This window comes from Fistularia commersonii, chromosome 16, assembly GCF_037954325.1.
Source record: "Fistularia commersonii isolate RoL2024-O1a breed Wild chromosome 16, RoL_Fcom_v1.0, whole genome shotgun sequence".
In the NCBI taxonomy this organism is placed as follows: domain Eukaryota; kingdom Metazoa; phylum Chordata; class Actinopteri; order Syngnathiformes; family Fistulariidae; genus Fistularia; species Fistularia commersonii.
In genome coordinates this window covers 3,789,115-3,804,435 of record NC_141299.1, presented here as the reverse complement: position 1 = coordinate 3,804,435, position 15,321 = coordinate 3,789,115, and the positions used below count along the sequence as shown (strand labels likewise).

Below are 15,321 nucleotides of genomic sequence, written 5' to 3'. Positions count from 1 at the left end.
CCTTTGTTGCGAACAACATGCATGCAGGGATTTCTCTCACGGTCCCGTATAACTTGATGTTTCCACATAAGAAAGTTGTACGTCGCTGCAGGTCACTTAATCTCATTTGCCTTTTTACGTTTCAGGAGAGAGTGACACAAAATACAAAAGTATCAAATGACAGAAATGTTTCCTTGCTTTGCTTTTTGGTTGTATGACATGGTGGTGTGCTGGTTAGCTGTCTCACCCCATAGCGAGACAGTTTGAGGCTGACGGGGTTCGTTTCTGTGGGAGGTTTGCACGGTGTCCACGTACTTGGTCTAATTCTCTTCGACTTCTCCGGCTTTCTGATCAAGGCTGAAAAAGTGCCGTCAGTCGATTGAAGACGTTTCACCTCTCATTGTTCAGTTTTACAACATTTTTAGATCAGAAAATGTCTAAAATTCAGTATTCAGTTGCTGACAGCCGTCACGGATACGAGACTCGCTCTATATTTAATACTGTGCATGACTGGGATAGAAAAGTGGTTCTCAAGTGAACCCCGTTTTGTGCCCACGGTCAGCTGGGGTTTGTTCCGGCGCTCTACAGCCGTTTGTACAGGGTGAGTGGTTCTGAAAATGGTTAAGCAAATGCTATTAGGTTTCCTTTTTTTTTTGCCTGTGTCGAAAAATTCCTCAGTGAAATGTTTCTTGACCACACTGCCTAATAGATTGCCATATTCATTGGAAGAGCCTTCAACATTTACCCGCTCTCCCTTCTTCTCAACCTTGGACGAAGGCACAAAATCAAGGGGAACTTCCAGCATATGATGATGTTTGCTGGTAAGGAGAAGACATATTTCTTTTTCTAAACTGTATCAGGTTGAATGTACTTTGAAATAGATGATGTGTCTCTCTCTAGGTCTGCGTGGGGCGATGGCTTTTGGTTTGGCCATCCGGGACACAGCAACATACGCCCGCCAGATGATTTTCACCACAACGCTGCTGATCGTCTTCTTTACTGTCTGGGTGTTTGGAGGTGGGACAACACCCATGTTGTCATGGCTGCACATTAGGTATGTTAATTATTGCATGAACATTTTTGTTGAATTACTCCTTGCATCAATTAATAAACAAAGCTGTCAGATTGAAGAGGCCTGCAAACGTGCAGCAGGCTTTTTAATAAATGTCGGTATATAGATGTCATAAAAATTAGGGGATAAGCGATCATGTATTTTTTGGAAGAACAGACTTTCAGTTTAAGAAAACAAGACATTTTAAGAAACCAAACCATTTAATGCAATTATAAATGATAAAAGTAGGAAAATCCAAAATATATTGTCGGAAATTAATGAAAACAATCGGAGAATTCGACAAGCGATTATTCTACCTCTAAAGTGAAGACGTGACAAGTTTTGTTCCCCGCCCTTTATTTTTCCAAATTACTGACATCTATTTTTAACACCAGACTCCACACTATTTTGGGGGGGGATTTGTTTTGACTGTCCAGGAGATGGGGCCAGAGCTCAACTTCAGTCACTCAGCTTTACTGAACAGCACAATTCAAGATTTCAGTTGTAGGTTTGGTTTCAATTTGTTTTCTCTGCAATATAAAATACAGTACTTATATGTAAATTCAATATTTGAACAACAAAACAATCCCTAAATTGGGATGTAATCTTTTTGTTGGTATGGTGTCCCAGTGGTGTCTATTCTGGAGTCCTGCCTCATTTATCTTTGTCTTACATGATTCAGTGGGAGCTTCCATTTGTAATAATAAAGCGGATTATGTGTGTGTGTGTGTGTGTGTGTGTGTGTGTGTGTGTGTGTGTGTGTGTGTGTGTGTGTGTGTGTGTGTGTGTGTGTGTGTGTGTGTGTGTGTGTGTGTGTGTGTGTGTGTGTGTGTGTGTGTGTGTGTGTGTGTGTGTGGCAGCAGCCTGAGTGAACAGGCCCTGTTTAATATGGGCAATGCCACCTCAGTCCAAGGAGGAACTATTGTGTTTGGTGGTTTAGAACACTGCCAAAATCTCCTCATGAACTCATCACCATAGTAACGGGGACATGGAGTGTAAAGCAGGCAGCTATCAACCGTACTCCTCTGTGATCATGGTATCATCCTTTGTATATGTGCATAAATTTACACATTTTTACATTTTGTACTGAGCCACTTTCAAATCCAAGGGTTGTAGTTAGACTTCACATAACACCATTCATTGTCTGTGCAGCACAACAGGTCTGTTACTCAGCTATATTTTTCATTTAATTTCACATGCAAAACTAAAACTGCAAGACACCTTTTGCTATTGCTTTATCACTTCCTAGTCAAGAAGGACCTTTCTGGTAGGGGATCGATATTGACGTTTTTTCCTTGTGGTGCCTGGGCGACAAACCATTTAGAAAGGAAAATTAATTGCTGCTATGTGGTTTTGATCAGCGATCTGTCATCAGATAGGCTTTTAGCTTATCAACTTGCCCTGGCATTGCACTCAGCTAGAGAGAAAGAAGAGATTTTTATTCTTGCTGATTCAGGCTAATTAAGCTCAAGTCAACGGTTATTATTTGGGGTTGTTTTTTCCCAGTTGCAAGCTTAAAAACATGAAGCAACCATAGAAAAAAAAATCATGTGCAGTGGCACAAAATCTTGAATTTCTGCTTTAGCTTGATATCAAGAGTGAGTATTGACCTTAAAATTGGACCCTGCTCCCCAGTTGAATGAGATTATCCGTGAAGAATATAGGAAATCAGATTTGATCAGTCATTAAAAGGGCCAACTTACGTGACACAGGAAGCTGTACAACATCCGTTGAGCAGCAGTCAACAAAATACGATTTTCAGTATGAGCATTTTTTAGAACTGGCAAAATCTCATAAAAGTTAAAAATTTGTACTACTGAAATCGCAATGTTGGAATGTGTGAGATTAGTGTTCTAGATACAAAACCACTGAGTTACACGGGGATTATTAAATGTTACAGATGGTGCTTGACATTGAACAACCATGGATGAAACTGAGATAATATCAGAAGATTTCAACCTTTTTCTGGTTTTGGTTGTGCAGCTGTCTGGATCAGAAAGCAGATCATATGACCAACATAGACACAGAAGAGATATGTCACATGTTGAAAGCTGCAGTTAGGGAAATGTCCGTGGAATGCTGATTATAATGTGGTCAGTCTGAACTGAAGTCACCTACATTTCCATCCATCCATCGTCTGCCGCTTATCCTGCACTCAGGGTCGCAGGGGAAGCTGGAGCCTATCCAAGCTGTCAGTGGGCGAGAGGTGGGGTTCACCCTGTTTTCAATTAACCTGCTGCATGTTTTTGGACTGTGGGAGGAAACCGGAGAACACGGAGGAAACCCATGCAGAACGTGCAAACTCCACACAGAAAGGCCCCCCTTGTCAGAATTGAACCAGGGTCCTTCATTCTGTGAGGTAGAAGCGCTAATTTGCTTTTCTCAGCTCCTCAGAAAAAAGGCATCACAGACGGGGGGGGATTTGAAACACTAAAAGGAAAGTGAAGGAGAAAGGAGGTCAGCTTAAGTCACAAAGTTGAATGGGATTCCTTCACTGCAACTATGTTTTACATCCCAAGCCATAAAATGTTGTGTTGATAAAGTTCTAGGATATGCATACAAAACTCATCAATATATTAATATACATTATACTGAATATTATCAATCTTTACATTCATATTGATGAATTTTCCATTTATATTAAGCTTATATGACAGACAGTTTTTTATGCTGTCCACATCTAAACCTGGATCAGTATTTGATCTTCTTCTTCTTCTCCTTTCGGCTTTTCCCTTCAGGGGTCGCCACAGCGAATTAACCTTCTCCATCTAACCTTAATCTGTATATCCTCCTCTCTCACGCCGACTATCGTCATATCCTCTCTCACTATGTCCATAAATCTTCTCCTTGGTCTTCCTCGAGACCTCCTGCCTGGCAGCTCCGATTCCAGCATCCGTCTACCAATATATACACTATCCCTCCTCTGTATATGACCCAACCGTCTCAGTCTGGCTTCTCTGACCTTCTCTCCAAAACGTCTAACATGAGCCGTCCCTTTGATAGACTCATTCCCGATCCTATCCATCCTGGTCACTCTCAAAGAGAACCTCAGCATCTTCATCTCGGCGACCTCCAGCTTTGCATCCTGTCTTTTCTTCATTGTAACTGTTTCAAGTCCATACAGCATCGCTGGTCTCACCACTGTCTTGTACACCTTTCCTTTTATTCTGGCTGACAGTCTTCTATGTGTTCGAACCCCTGAAACTTTTCTCCACCCTTTTCAACCTGTTTGAACCCGTCTCTTTATGTCTGCATTGCTCTGGACCCTTGACTCCACGTACCTGAAATCCTCCAATTTCTTGATCTCCAGTCCCTGTAGCCTCACCGTTCCAGCTGGGTTCCTCTTATTCACACACATATACTGTGTCTTGCTGGATCAGTAGTTGCTATAATATTGATTTTTTTTAAATTATTCCAATTTGCTCACGTTTTTACTCTTTTACTTTTTAATTTGAATTTTTTCACAGTTATGACATTGAAGCCTTAAAATCATTCATAAGTGACCTAAGAGAGTCACTGAAAAATAACCTTGAAAATTAGAAAGGAGTTGAAAACAACATGTCAATGACATTTGAATGAAATCAGATTTAATTCTGACACTGAAGTGTCCTATTACGTTTAGGTTTAAAACATTAGCACAATCCCTCCCATTTGATATTCAAGCTAAAGTATCAGAATCAATAAGAAATGTCCAAGTTCCATGTATGATCAGCTTGAAATGGCAGAAGAGTGATGTGAAAATGTTGATAGCAATTGAACTGTAACTCAAGAAGAAGAAGTGTGTCAGTTTTTTTATTTATGTATTCATTTATTCATATCACATATAGATCTGAGGACCTGGAAATCATTATTGTCAAGTCTGAGAAAGAGTTGACGCCCCTAAATTTGATGATTGTCGGTAAAGTGATCTACTGTACATCAGTTCCCGTTTGTAACTTACCTTGCATTAAACCAACACAAAGTGTCCTTTTTCCTCTTGATGATGAGTGTAAATGTTGATGATGGGACAGAATTGGGAAAAAAGCAGCAGAAAGGGACACCAACTGGGAAAGTGAGAGTATTTCAGGAGCCATACCAGAGCGTACTCAGTCTGTTCGACGTGTTCGACATTCACATTATAATCATTTTAATCTGTTTAAGGAAGCTCATCCCCTAACTAGTCACACAAACACCCAGATCGAGCACTGATGTTGCTCCTTGAAGAAAAACAACGAGGTGTTTGTTGCAAAGCTTTCTCTATGTGGCGTGAAGACCAAACTCAGGGTTCGCTTGCATTTCTGTGGATCATCTATTAGTTTAGGACAGAGCAGTGAGAGAAATAAACCCGACACTATGGTCCGCTGTTGCAACCTGACAGATACGTGTGGACTAATGAGAAAAGCATGCACAAAAGAGGAAGTCGGTTGGAGTTGACTCATAAGGGGTTCTACCATTTAGACATCACGCTGATTTCACAGCACACTTAAAGGAAGGAAACCTTTATAAGTGAAAAGTGAGCTCAGAAGGAATGTTGGATGGATTTAACCAGAGAAGGGGATGTTTTCAGGATTAGGATTAAAGGTTATAGGGTGATCTCAAGATAGTGGAACACCCTCTTATATAACTTGTGTGTGGGCTCACGAACATGTGCTGTGCAGCTGTTTCAGTATTGTTTCTTATCAGTTGTCATGTGGGCCTCTTCTCTCTTTCACTGTGGCCCCCGATGCGGTATTGTAACCTCATGACAGATACATTTGCATTCCAACTCTTAAGGCTCCGTTTCTGCATGAATTTTTTGAAAGTCTTCCCCGTCGTGAGAGGCGGCAGCTTGCAGGATTAGCTCCCGATGTAATTTTTAACTATGTCTTTTATTAGTTTGTGTCTTCTTTTTTGAGTATTTTTAAAATATTTTAAGATTTTAAATGTTTCATCATTTTTAAGTATTGAAGTATTTTGATTTACAATACTTTTCAAGTATTTTTCTGCATCTGTTCCTTGGAGCGATGACTGGACCAAATGTATCAATTTTTTCTCCTGATTCTTCTGTTACTTTTGCTGCTCTTTGTAACGGATTTTGAACAATTTCCCAAGCATGTCCTCATTAAGTACAGCTCATCTGTGAATGTAGAAGTTACAGATTTTCACGGGCAAAGTGGCAGTGCAGCTGGGACCAAAAACATGTTCCTCTAATAGAAGGATAATAAATGAAGATAGATAATGCATGGGACTGATTTCAAAACCCCAACAATAATAACTTATTGCAAAATAATTTCACTCAATATAAGACCAAATACCCTTATTAAGCAGCATCTCGCGGAAATGAGCCGGCCTGGCAGCATTGCTCATTTCCAAGGAGGAAAAAATTCAGTTATATATCTTGCTCTTTTAACCAAAAGCCCTCTTATTTTACTGAGTCGCTGCTATTATTCTATATTCATTGCAATAAAAATGTTTGCTATACATGAGTGAAAAATATGAATTCATATAGGTACATACACAAGACGAGAATACACCGAATAACACACTATCTGGTGTGCTTTGTTTTGAGGCATAAAAGTGAGGGTTATGATTATGATGAGGCCATTTTGGTCACTTCTCTGTCACTGTTGAAAAATTATGCCCCAAAAAAACAGAAGTGAGATCTCCATGTGGCTGTCATGGAAAAGCCGGGGCATAATCATTGACATTTTAATTGTCTACTGTACACTGCCAGCTGTACGTTTACAACGCTACACTTGCCTGCCTTGGCCTCTGTCCACAAAGATTATCCTCAGCTGTTCCACAGCTTATGTGAATTAAAAGTGCCCCTGTTCAGTTTAATCCTTCTCTGTCAGTAAAAGACACCAGTGAGAAATTATCCATGCCTAGCTATGGAAGCATCCACTTCAGTATCATGAATGAGACTGTTTGACAGCTAAATTTTGTTATTTCTACTTCTGCATGCAGATCATTATCTCTCAGGAGGAAAGGGATGACTCATCACTGACTATATTGTTCTGTGTTTATAAAGTTGTATTTCTGTTTGTTTGTCTGTTTGTTTGTTTGTTTTGTGTCATGACCCGTAAACTGTGGGTTCTTGTCTCGCCATTTCCCAATCTATTGGAGCTCTGTTATAAATAACTGCCTCTGTTTTCTGGATGTTACTTTAAAATTGCAGCATAGAAAAAGACAAACAAGCATTTTGATATTTTGAACTTTTTACTTTAGCTTGTTTACAAGGTTATTTTTTTCCAATCTCGGGTCATGTGTTACTCACAAGAGCGACAAAGAGGCAGGAAATTTTAGTGAGTACAGATATTGCAGACAGAAAAAATAATTGTGCCAATTTTCATTTAACTACATCAGTGCCGTTTTTGTAATGGTAGTGTTGTTCTAACCCTTTCATTTATTTAAAGGGTGGGTGTTGATCCAGATCAAGACCAGCAGGCCTCTGCAGACAGCTTCCAGGTCTTGCAAGGGGTAAGGAGCTCACAATGAAGTAATCTATTTTTGTAAATACTTTTATCCGACAGTCGAAACTCCTCTGCTTCTGCTTTTTATGTTGATGCCGAGCAGAGTCAGTAAATCCAAGTTCACCAAAATAGCAGTTTGTCATACGACATTGGAGAGGAACCTTTTGCTGAGAGGCGGAGGAAACAGTGCGGCGCATTTGTTTTGTGCAGTATGCTCTGAGTTACTCTTTTGGAGTGACCAGGATGGATAGGATCAGGAATGAGTCCATCAGAGGGACGGCACATGTTAGATATTTTGGAGAGAAGGTCAGAGAAGCCAGACTGAGATGGTTGGGTCATGAACAGAGGAGGGATAGTGAATATATCGGTAGACAGATGCTGGAATTGGAGCTGGTCTAGAGGAAGACTCATGAAGATTTATGGACGTAGTAAAAGAGGATATGAAGTTAGAAGAGAGAGGAGGATAGAGAGTTAAATAGAGAAGGTTGATTCACTGTGGCGTAAAGAAAAGAAGTATGCTCAAAGTTACTATTATGGAGACACTTCTCGTTGATTTTTGTCGCCAACACAAAATTGCCTATCGTTGTCCCTTGTAAAAAAAAAAAAAAAAAAGACACTGCTCTAGAAAAAGCCTCCAGATTTGTCATAAAGCCTGTAAACATGGAAGAAATCACAGGGTGCAGGCCAGTGAATGGCTGCATTTTTTTCATTAACTTAAACTGATAATTAAAAGAAATGGTTTGGTTAACACAGACAAAACTGTGAAATTGTCACCATACAGTGTAAACACCCTAATATAGGAAACATTGCTGTAATTGTATCCATAATATTATATGTCACTACAGATATAGCTGCAGGGTGATAAGATTTTAATAACATTTCTTTGTTTGTTTTCATCAGGATGGGAGCCAGGCCGATGGGCAGAGTAAAACCAAGCAGGAGAGCGCCTGGCTATTTCGAATATGGTACACATTCGATCACAAGTATCCTTTGTGTATTCGGCTTTACAAAAAAATGAAAACGTGGATCATTTGCTTTTAGGCGACGTGATTATCTGTAAAGCAATATTAGTGTCTTTGGGTTTATATAAGAAATCCAGTCAGAATGTTTGTCTGTTTTTTTTCTCCTAACAGTTCACGGTCAGCAATTTTTACCAAAATTCATGTTTATTTACCACTTTCTTCATAAGGCTGTAATAACACAGTCACTTGAATGTGTTTTGTAACTCATTCTGCCATTTCTTCCCTCCTGTTCATCCTTTGCAACCGCCAGCCCCGGGAGCTTGATGGTGTAGTCGCTTATGGGCACTGAAGCTTTTCTCTAAAGTGGAGACTGACTCTGTGGTGACACATGCTTGACATATCTGAACTAAGCAGGGTATATTGTTTCATTTCCAAGCACAACATCGGTAAACACATGTGGTGCTTGGTTGCGCTGGATAGAAAGGTTTATGTTATAAAAGGGTTTTTGTTTTGGGTTGTTTTGGGTTTGTTTTGGACGCAGGTGATTGGCTGTGGCAACGCCAAGGGGAAAGAGCTGAAAAAAAAAAGGGTTTGGGCTGTGTGTTCTTCACATGAGCCAACAGCTTTTTATACAAAACAATACTGGAGATATTGCTGTGCTATCAAAATCCTTCTGACTGAGTAGACTGCCTCACCCAATAGGGACTCACAACCTGACCAGCTGAATGGGACATCAGGTTTTCCCAGGGTGCAATGCTTCCCAACTTATAAACAAGGAGCAAAGAAGCCTGCTGTTTTACTCTCTACTGCCAAGCTCCTGCCAAGCATCACAAAATTAGTTTACCCTTGACTGTGCAAAGAGGCTTGCACAGATATAAACTCCAAATATATCCTCCTGGCAGCCTGCATGATATTAAGTTTTAAATCATCAGCTCCAATGAGCGGATATCCAGTTTCTACAGGAGGGAGTGTTGCTGGTGTTGCTCGACAGTAAAGCGCTGTTTAGTTTACTGCCTGCTGAAAACTGTTTTAGAATCAAATTAGCTTGTATAAACTTCTTTCACTTTTTTACTGCTTCATATAAAAGAATTATAACATGATGCTGATATTCATGGATAATTAATTGTCATTTAAAAGACTTTATGGAGAAAAGCCTTGAATTTGAAGAAATCCCCATTGAAAAAAGGGTTGAGGGGCAACTCAACTAAAATGTTCTTATGACTATCATCGCCTTATTTTCCTTAACTGGTGGGAATCCCCGACTGAATATGACTAATGCATCAGACTGAACCTGAACACAGAAAGATATTTGGCTTTGACACGACACAGATTCATAAAAGGTAGTTACAAAAGCTCCCTGGTAAACAAAACCTTGTGACACTAAGAAGCTGACCGGGACTGACGCTACTGACACTGAGGAATCATTGTTTGGGTTGCTTCAATTGATCAGGGGGAAATTGACAAAAGACAGGGTAGGAAGAAAACAAAAGCGGGACAATCCGACAAAAATAACATACCGATGAAATACTAACCTAGGTGGAGTTCGAGTCAACACATGAATATAAAGAAAAATCACAAGTTACTGATTTTAAAACTCCTTTTAGTCTCATCACAAATTACTCACCTTGATATCATTTCCCTCGTAATGCAATACACTCTCAGGATATGATTCACTGTGGGTCTTTTTCCTTCACCATTGTCCAGTTATCTTAAACCCATCTTGACACACAGTGGTCCACCGCTCACCTCCACTCTGCCCAGCTACTGTGGCCCTCTGGCCAGCTGTCTGACCAGCCCCCAGGCATATGAGGTGAGTATCTTTGTATCGCTGCAAGGTACCCTTCCACAATTTCCCTTCCGCTATGATCATTCATTTGTTCGGAATCAATAAACATTAATATGTGTGAATTGATGCCCCTTTTGAGATGTATAATACATTAAGAGCAAGCCGCTGTTGAGCATAACTTAGCATAAAGACTGGTAAAAGAGGAACAGTAAGGGTCACCATGGCCGCATTGAATGTGTTTTTCTCTTTCCTTTCCCCGTTTCCTTAATTTTCTGTAAAACCTGAAAAGTCATCACTGCTGTTTCCTTCCTGTGTGACTAAAAAAAACATGAAAATTTAGAGTTTTGATTAAAATATTGCAGTTGCCGATCAGTAACATCATATAATTACACCACCTTGTTGCTATGCAGTAGCAAAGTATACAAATTTCCTTAATACAGCTATTTTTGAAAGCAACAGCCATGTTGATTAGATTTAATATGAGCGGTAAGTAAAATAATGTAGATATCAACGCAGTAATTGTTAAAAAATTAATTTAAAGGATATTACTATAAATATTATAAGGTAATGTTATGCAGTATCGGTTTGCTAACCTAAGTTGTTGCAAATAAGAAAAAAAGGTATTTGGTATTCAACATAAATATTGAAAATCAGTAGCTGCTACTGATTCTTTCATTCGAACCAATGAAAAATACTCTTGTTGGGTACATTACAGTTTTACGACAAGCTCAACTAAGCTGATAATAACCCATTTTAATAACCCTGCACAGAATTTGGCAGGCTTAAATCAAGCTCACCATGACCCTTGGAAAAAAGAAAAAAAATCAACAAGCGGAGGAATCATTAAAATGTTTTCCCTACATTTTGTCCCGTGGGGAAACTCCCGGTCTTTGAAAAGGATCCTCTTTAGACATATTTTGATAGCCTTCTAACAGCGATCCTGCATGCAGCAGCCCATAGCTCTCTTCTCACCGTCACCTATAACAATGTGCTGTGCACTACGAAAAGACTATCATCCAACTTTCTGCAAAAGCGATATGGGAAACCGTATAGAGAGTTTGTTTAATGCAATGTTGTCCACAGTTCCATGATTTACATTTTTTAATCTTTCCCTGCATGCAGCGAGGAGGAAAGATTGCGTTCATTTTTAGTTCTTTGTCGCGTGGTTGTCGAAACCAATTCTTATCAAAATTGCAAAACCTATGAGTCATCTTGATGTAGGTAGGCCAGAGAAGTCACCAAAATGATTTTTTTCATAGTTTTGATTTTTACAACTGGTGTTGTAAAAAAACACAAATACCAAGAAAAAATAATTTCCAGGTCAAAGAATGTTAGAAATGGTTGTAATTTGATAAATCTGTTGCGGTTTTCCTTTTCTTTTCACACCTGGCCAGGGTTAATCATCAAGACTCGCTTTGGGTACTAAATGTCTTTCCAGCCTTAGTATTGAAGTGGTTTAGGGGCTTTTCAGTTAACACACAAAGCACTGGATTCTTTAACAAGGCCAAAAATAGATGGTCAAGAAACCTTTTTTTGCTTTCAACAGGCACAGGGGGGTTTTAAGCCCGTTCTTAATGATGAATAGTGTTCTGAAAGACACTGCACTCAAATATTTTCAACACAGAAACACCCATTGACTGAATGGTCACACTCACATACTGACTCACAAATTCGCTTTTTGATTTCATGCGAAATACTTAACCCTGGGAGGCGGGGGCTCGAGGCTGGGGGCTGTCACAGCATGCTTTCACAGTTGCACAAAGATCCTGTCACAGTCAAAGTAGAAATGCATTCCAGTGTTGCGGAACAGGGCAGATATGTTTAGCATTTAAAGTCTTTGAGAAATTCTATGTTTGGTTTTGCATCCCAAATCTGTGTCTGACCTGTTTTTGTTGTTGATGTCTCAGTATCGGGTAGTTGACTGTTCATATAATAATGACAATTTAATCTATGTTGAAATGAGGTAGGATAAGGGTATAAGTAAGGCTCCGTTATTATATTAGGACATGGAATTCAATTTTTTTTTCATTAACAGGACATTAAATTATGGTATCAAATATGTTTAAGGGGGACTCCTTTGTTTAAAGAAAAAAAAACCCTGACCTCTGGGCAAGACAAGGCAGAAACAGGCAAGAATCCTGAAATAAAACGTAATACAGAAGAATCACACCGATGTCATTCTAGAATTTTTTTTTTTCTCTGCGAACAATCACGTGAACCGTCAAAACCAACCAGTTCTTTTCAAACCCATTTGTTCCACTGACCATTTGCATCTCTTAAAATATCTCGCTTAATCTCTCTCCCTTTTTTTCAAGGGTAATGTTAATCTCCATGTTGGCTTCCTGACAATTAAATGCAATTCCACATTTTCCGGGACAAAAAAAAAAAATAACAAAAGGATTAAGAAGAAGTTGTTTTCTGCATTTCCTGATGGGATTATATAATTGTGTATTTTCCCTATCATCTGCTCTGAGTCATGCCTGTGACATGATGTGAGCTCATTCTGTTCTCCTGCGGGACACGGGCGGACAATTGATTATTATCCGGTCAATCCGAGCTGTGAAAACCTCATGCTACAGTTCTAGATTAAACACCCAGGATGTGTTCCCGTAAAGCCTATGTTTTTTTTTCTGTTGTTTCTGATGTAGCTGCAACTTTAAACTGCTTGGCTAAGCAAAAAATGTCCTTCCTTCCCTTGTGTTACATCCCTAGTGTCCCTTCTGAGCCTTTACACAGTTCATGTCAATCCGTCCGTATGGACTGTTATCGTGTCACCTCCATGTTTGCCATCCATCCCTTCATGTTCCAATGTGGATGTGTTTTCAGAACCAGGAGCAGCTGAGGGACCGTGACTCTGACCTCTTTCGTAATGACAGTGACTTGACCATCACTTTTGGTGACACGGCCATCACAGCTAACGGCGCATCTGGTAGCGGAGCGGACGGTGCCGGGGGGTCAGTGTGGAGTGCCAACGGAAAAAGAAACGGCAGCACCTCCGAGGAGGCACCAGAGCATGAGTCGGACTCCCGAGACCAGGAGGCCGTGAGCCGCGGCACACCCTTGGTTTTCCCTGTCGGGGATCACGCGTGACCCTCCCTTACGCCTATCTTTGCTGACAACCTCTCTGACCCGACCCCCGGGCCCCTTCGCCCTTGGTTCTGTTGTGCGCAGAGTGTCTTGTCCTTCGGTGATAAGACAAAGCAGAGATACGGAAACAGGCAAGAAGGGAGAGTTCAGAGTGACTCTAAGGCCCAGGAGCGGAGCTCAAGGAGCATTTCATCCTCATCACAGAGATGGAGTTTATCCTCCAGGAGACATATGTCCTGTTAGGCGTGAGGACACAAATTTTCCATGCGGTCGTCTAGTGTTTTTTCCGTTCCAACCATTTTCTTTTTTGTTTTGTCCTCTACATCGACAGAAGGGTACCCCTCATGCAAAATATCGGGACAGTACGCGAGACTCAATCTGTCATTTTGAATATGCAGCGAAGAGTAGGAAAACTAGCCTCTCTCTTAATGTGATTCGACCAGCTCGTCTTGACGGCGGATGCGCTGGTCGGCGCTGAGAACACGTATCTCTCACGTCACACGGGATCCTCAAATGCAGAATTGAAGTAAAGTCATTCAAATTTCATGTGCTCGAAGATCAAATTTGTATTCTCTCTTCATTATGCCACATTCATCCGAAGATGCGCTTTCACACATGCTTAAGGAAAGAGACGGACATGTGGATAGCACATGAGAGGGACAGAGAATGTTTGCTCTTAGCCACAAAAGCCTGTCCGCATGTAAATAGCTACAATGCCAAGTTTTGTTTCTCCTCTGAGCAACTGGTCTTTCAGTGCATTACGTCTTATGACTGTTACAAAAAGCATCTGTCTCTTGTCTTGTAGCTGGCCTGGATTCTTTACAGTGATAAATTCTAGTTTTCACTTCAATAATGTGATCAAGGAATGGGAGCGCTCCGATGCTAATCACATTGTTTTGTCTGGGGATGGAGTTGATTTCCCCAAAAGAATAAAACTACATTTAAAGAGAAGTGCAATTTAAACATATAAAATGATGAGAAGCCCTTAATCTTAATTTTGAATCATATCACTATTACTACGTCTGTATCAATCAGATTTTCCTTTGAATATGACAAAATGCGTGACTTTAGGAAACATAATGACGTATTCGCAAAAGTCCCTTTGTCTTGGTGACAAACAACTTGACAATTTAAAGTCCTAAAGAAAATAAAAATCACCCCAGTATCTGAGGGAAGTGCTTTTACGCTATTTCTAAGATCACTACTCACCCTTTACCTGATCATCATTTTGTGTCCTCAAAAACTTTTTGGGTGGGTCGTGCCGCACCTTAATATTTGTCAAAGCTGTTGTCACTAAAACACAATTATTGCATTATAAATATAAGTGGGTTGATTTAATAACTTGGGCTTCTTCGTGGCAGATAAAACAATAATCTGGATGGTCTGGAAAGGCACTATAATGTGCAAGCAATAGTTCGGCATGAAAAAACAATACGTTTTCAAATCTGCCCTTAATCCCGTACATACAATCGACAGATTGCAAGCTTGGCAACAAAGGCTGCTGGAGAGGGGGGCAACTGTTTGGCCCGGCTTTGTCTGAAGAAAACAATAATCTGCTTATTAGCACCCCTAAAACTAACAACTGGTCATGTTTTACTGCATTTGTGTATTATGTTGTAAAAACAAAAATATGGGGTTCTACCAAATAGGATACCACAGACTGGATTTTGTGGACTCAAAGCCGGGGAAGATCTTTACCTTTGTTTACAGCCATTGTGTGATGTTATGTTACCAGACTATATCTTCATAAATCTTCCCAGTCTTCACTAAGGCCCCTGACCTCGGGTAGACAGTCGGTGCACTGAGATAATGACAGCAAGTTTACTAATCTTTAATCATAAGTTACCTGAACTGTTCAAATGTGGTGGGGTAATGGCCTTGTGTTATTCATAAAATTAAGACGTTGACCGTCGTTGGCGTATCATCTTAAGGCAGGGCAATTATTTTGGCTGGCCGGCCACATTTCTTATTTAATCTTTTATGCGTGGGCCAACAAGGTATTATATAAATTGAACAAAATGAAAA

General features: G+C 40.1%; 1 protein-coding gene across 1 annotated transcript in view; it reads left to right on the top strand.

Moving 5' to 3' along the window:
• slc9a7 (solute carrier family 9 member 7) overlaps positions 1-15,321 on the top strand; it is a 25,262-nt gene extending 9,941 nt beyond the window's left edge. The window contains exons 11-16 of the mRNA XM_086161118.1: positions 689-800; positions 880-1,033; positions 7,405-7,468; positions 8,362-8,444; positions 10,128-10,233; positions 13,036-15,321. Of these exons, the coding sequence (XP_086017244.1) occupies positions 689-800; positions 880-1,033; positions 7,405-7,468; positions 8,362-8,444; positions 10,128-10,233; positions 13,036-13,299 (783 nt within the window). The 3' untranslated portion in view covers positions 13,300-15,321. The remainder of the gene's footprint in view (positions 1-688; positions 801-879; positions 1,034-7,404; positions 7,469-8,361; positions 8,445-10,127; positions 10,234-13,035) is intronic.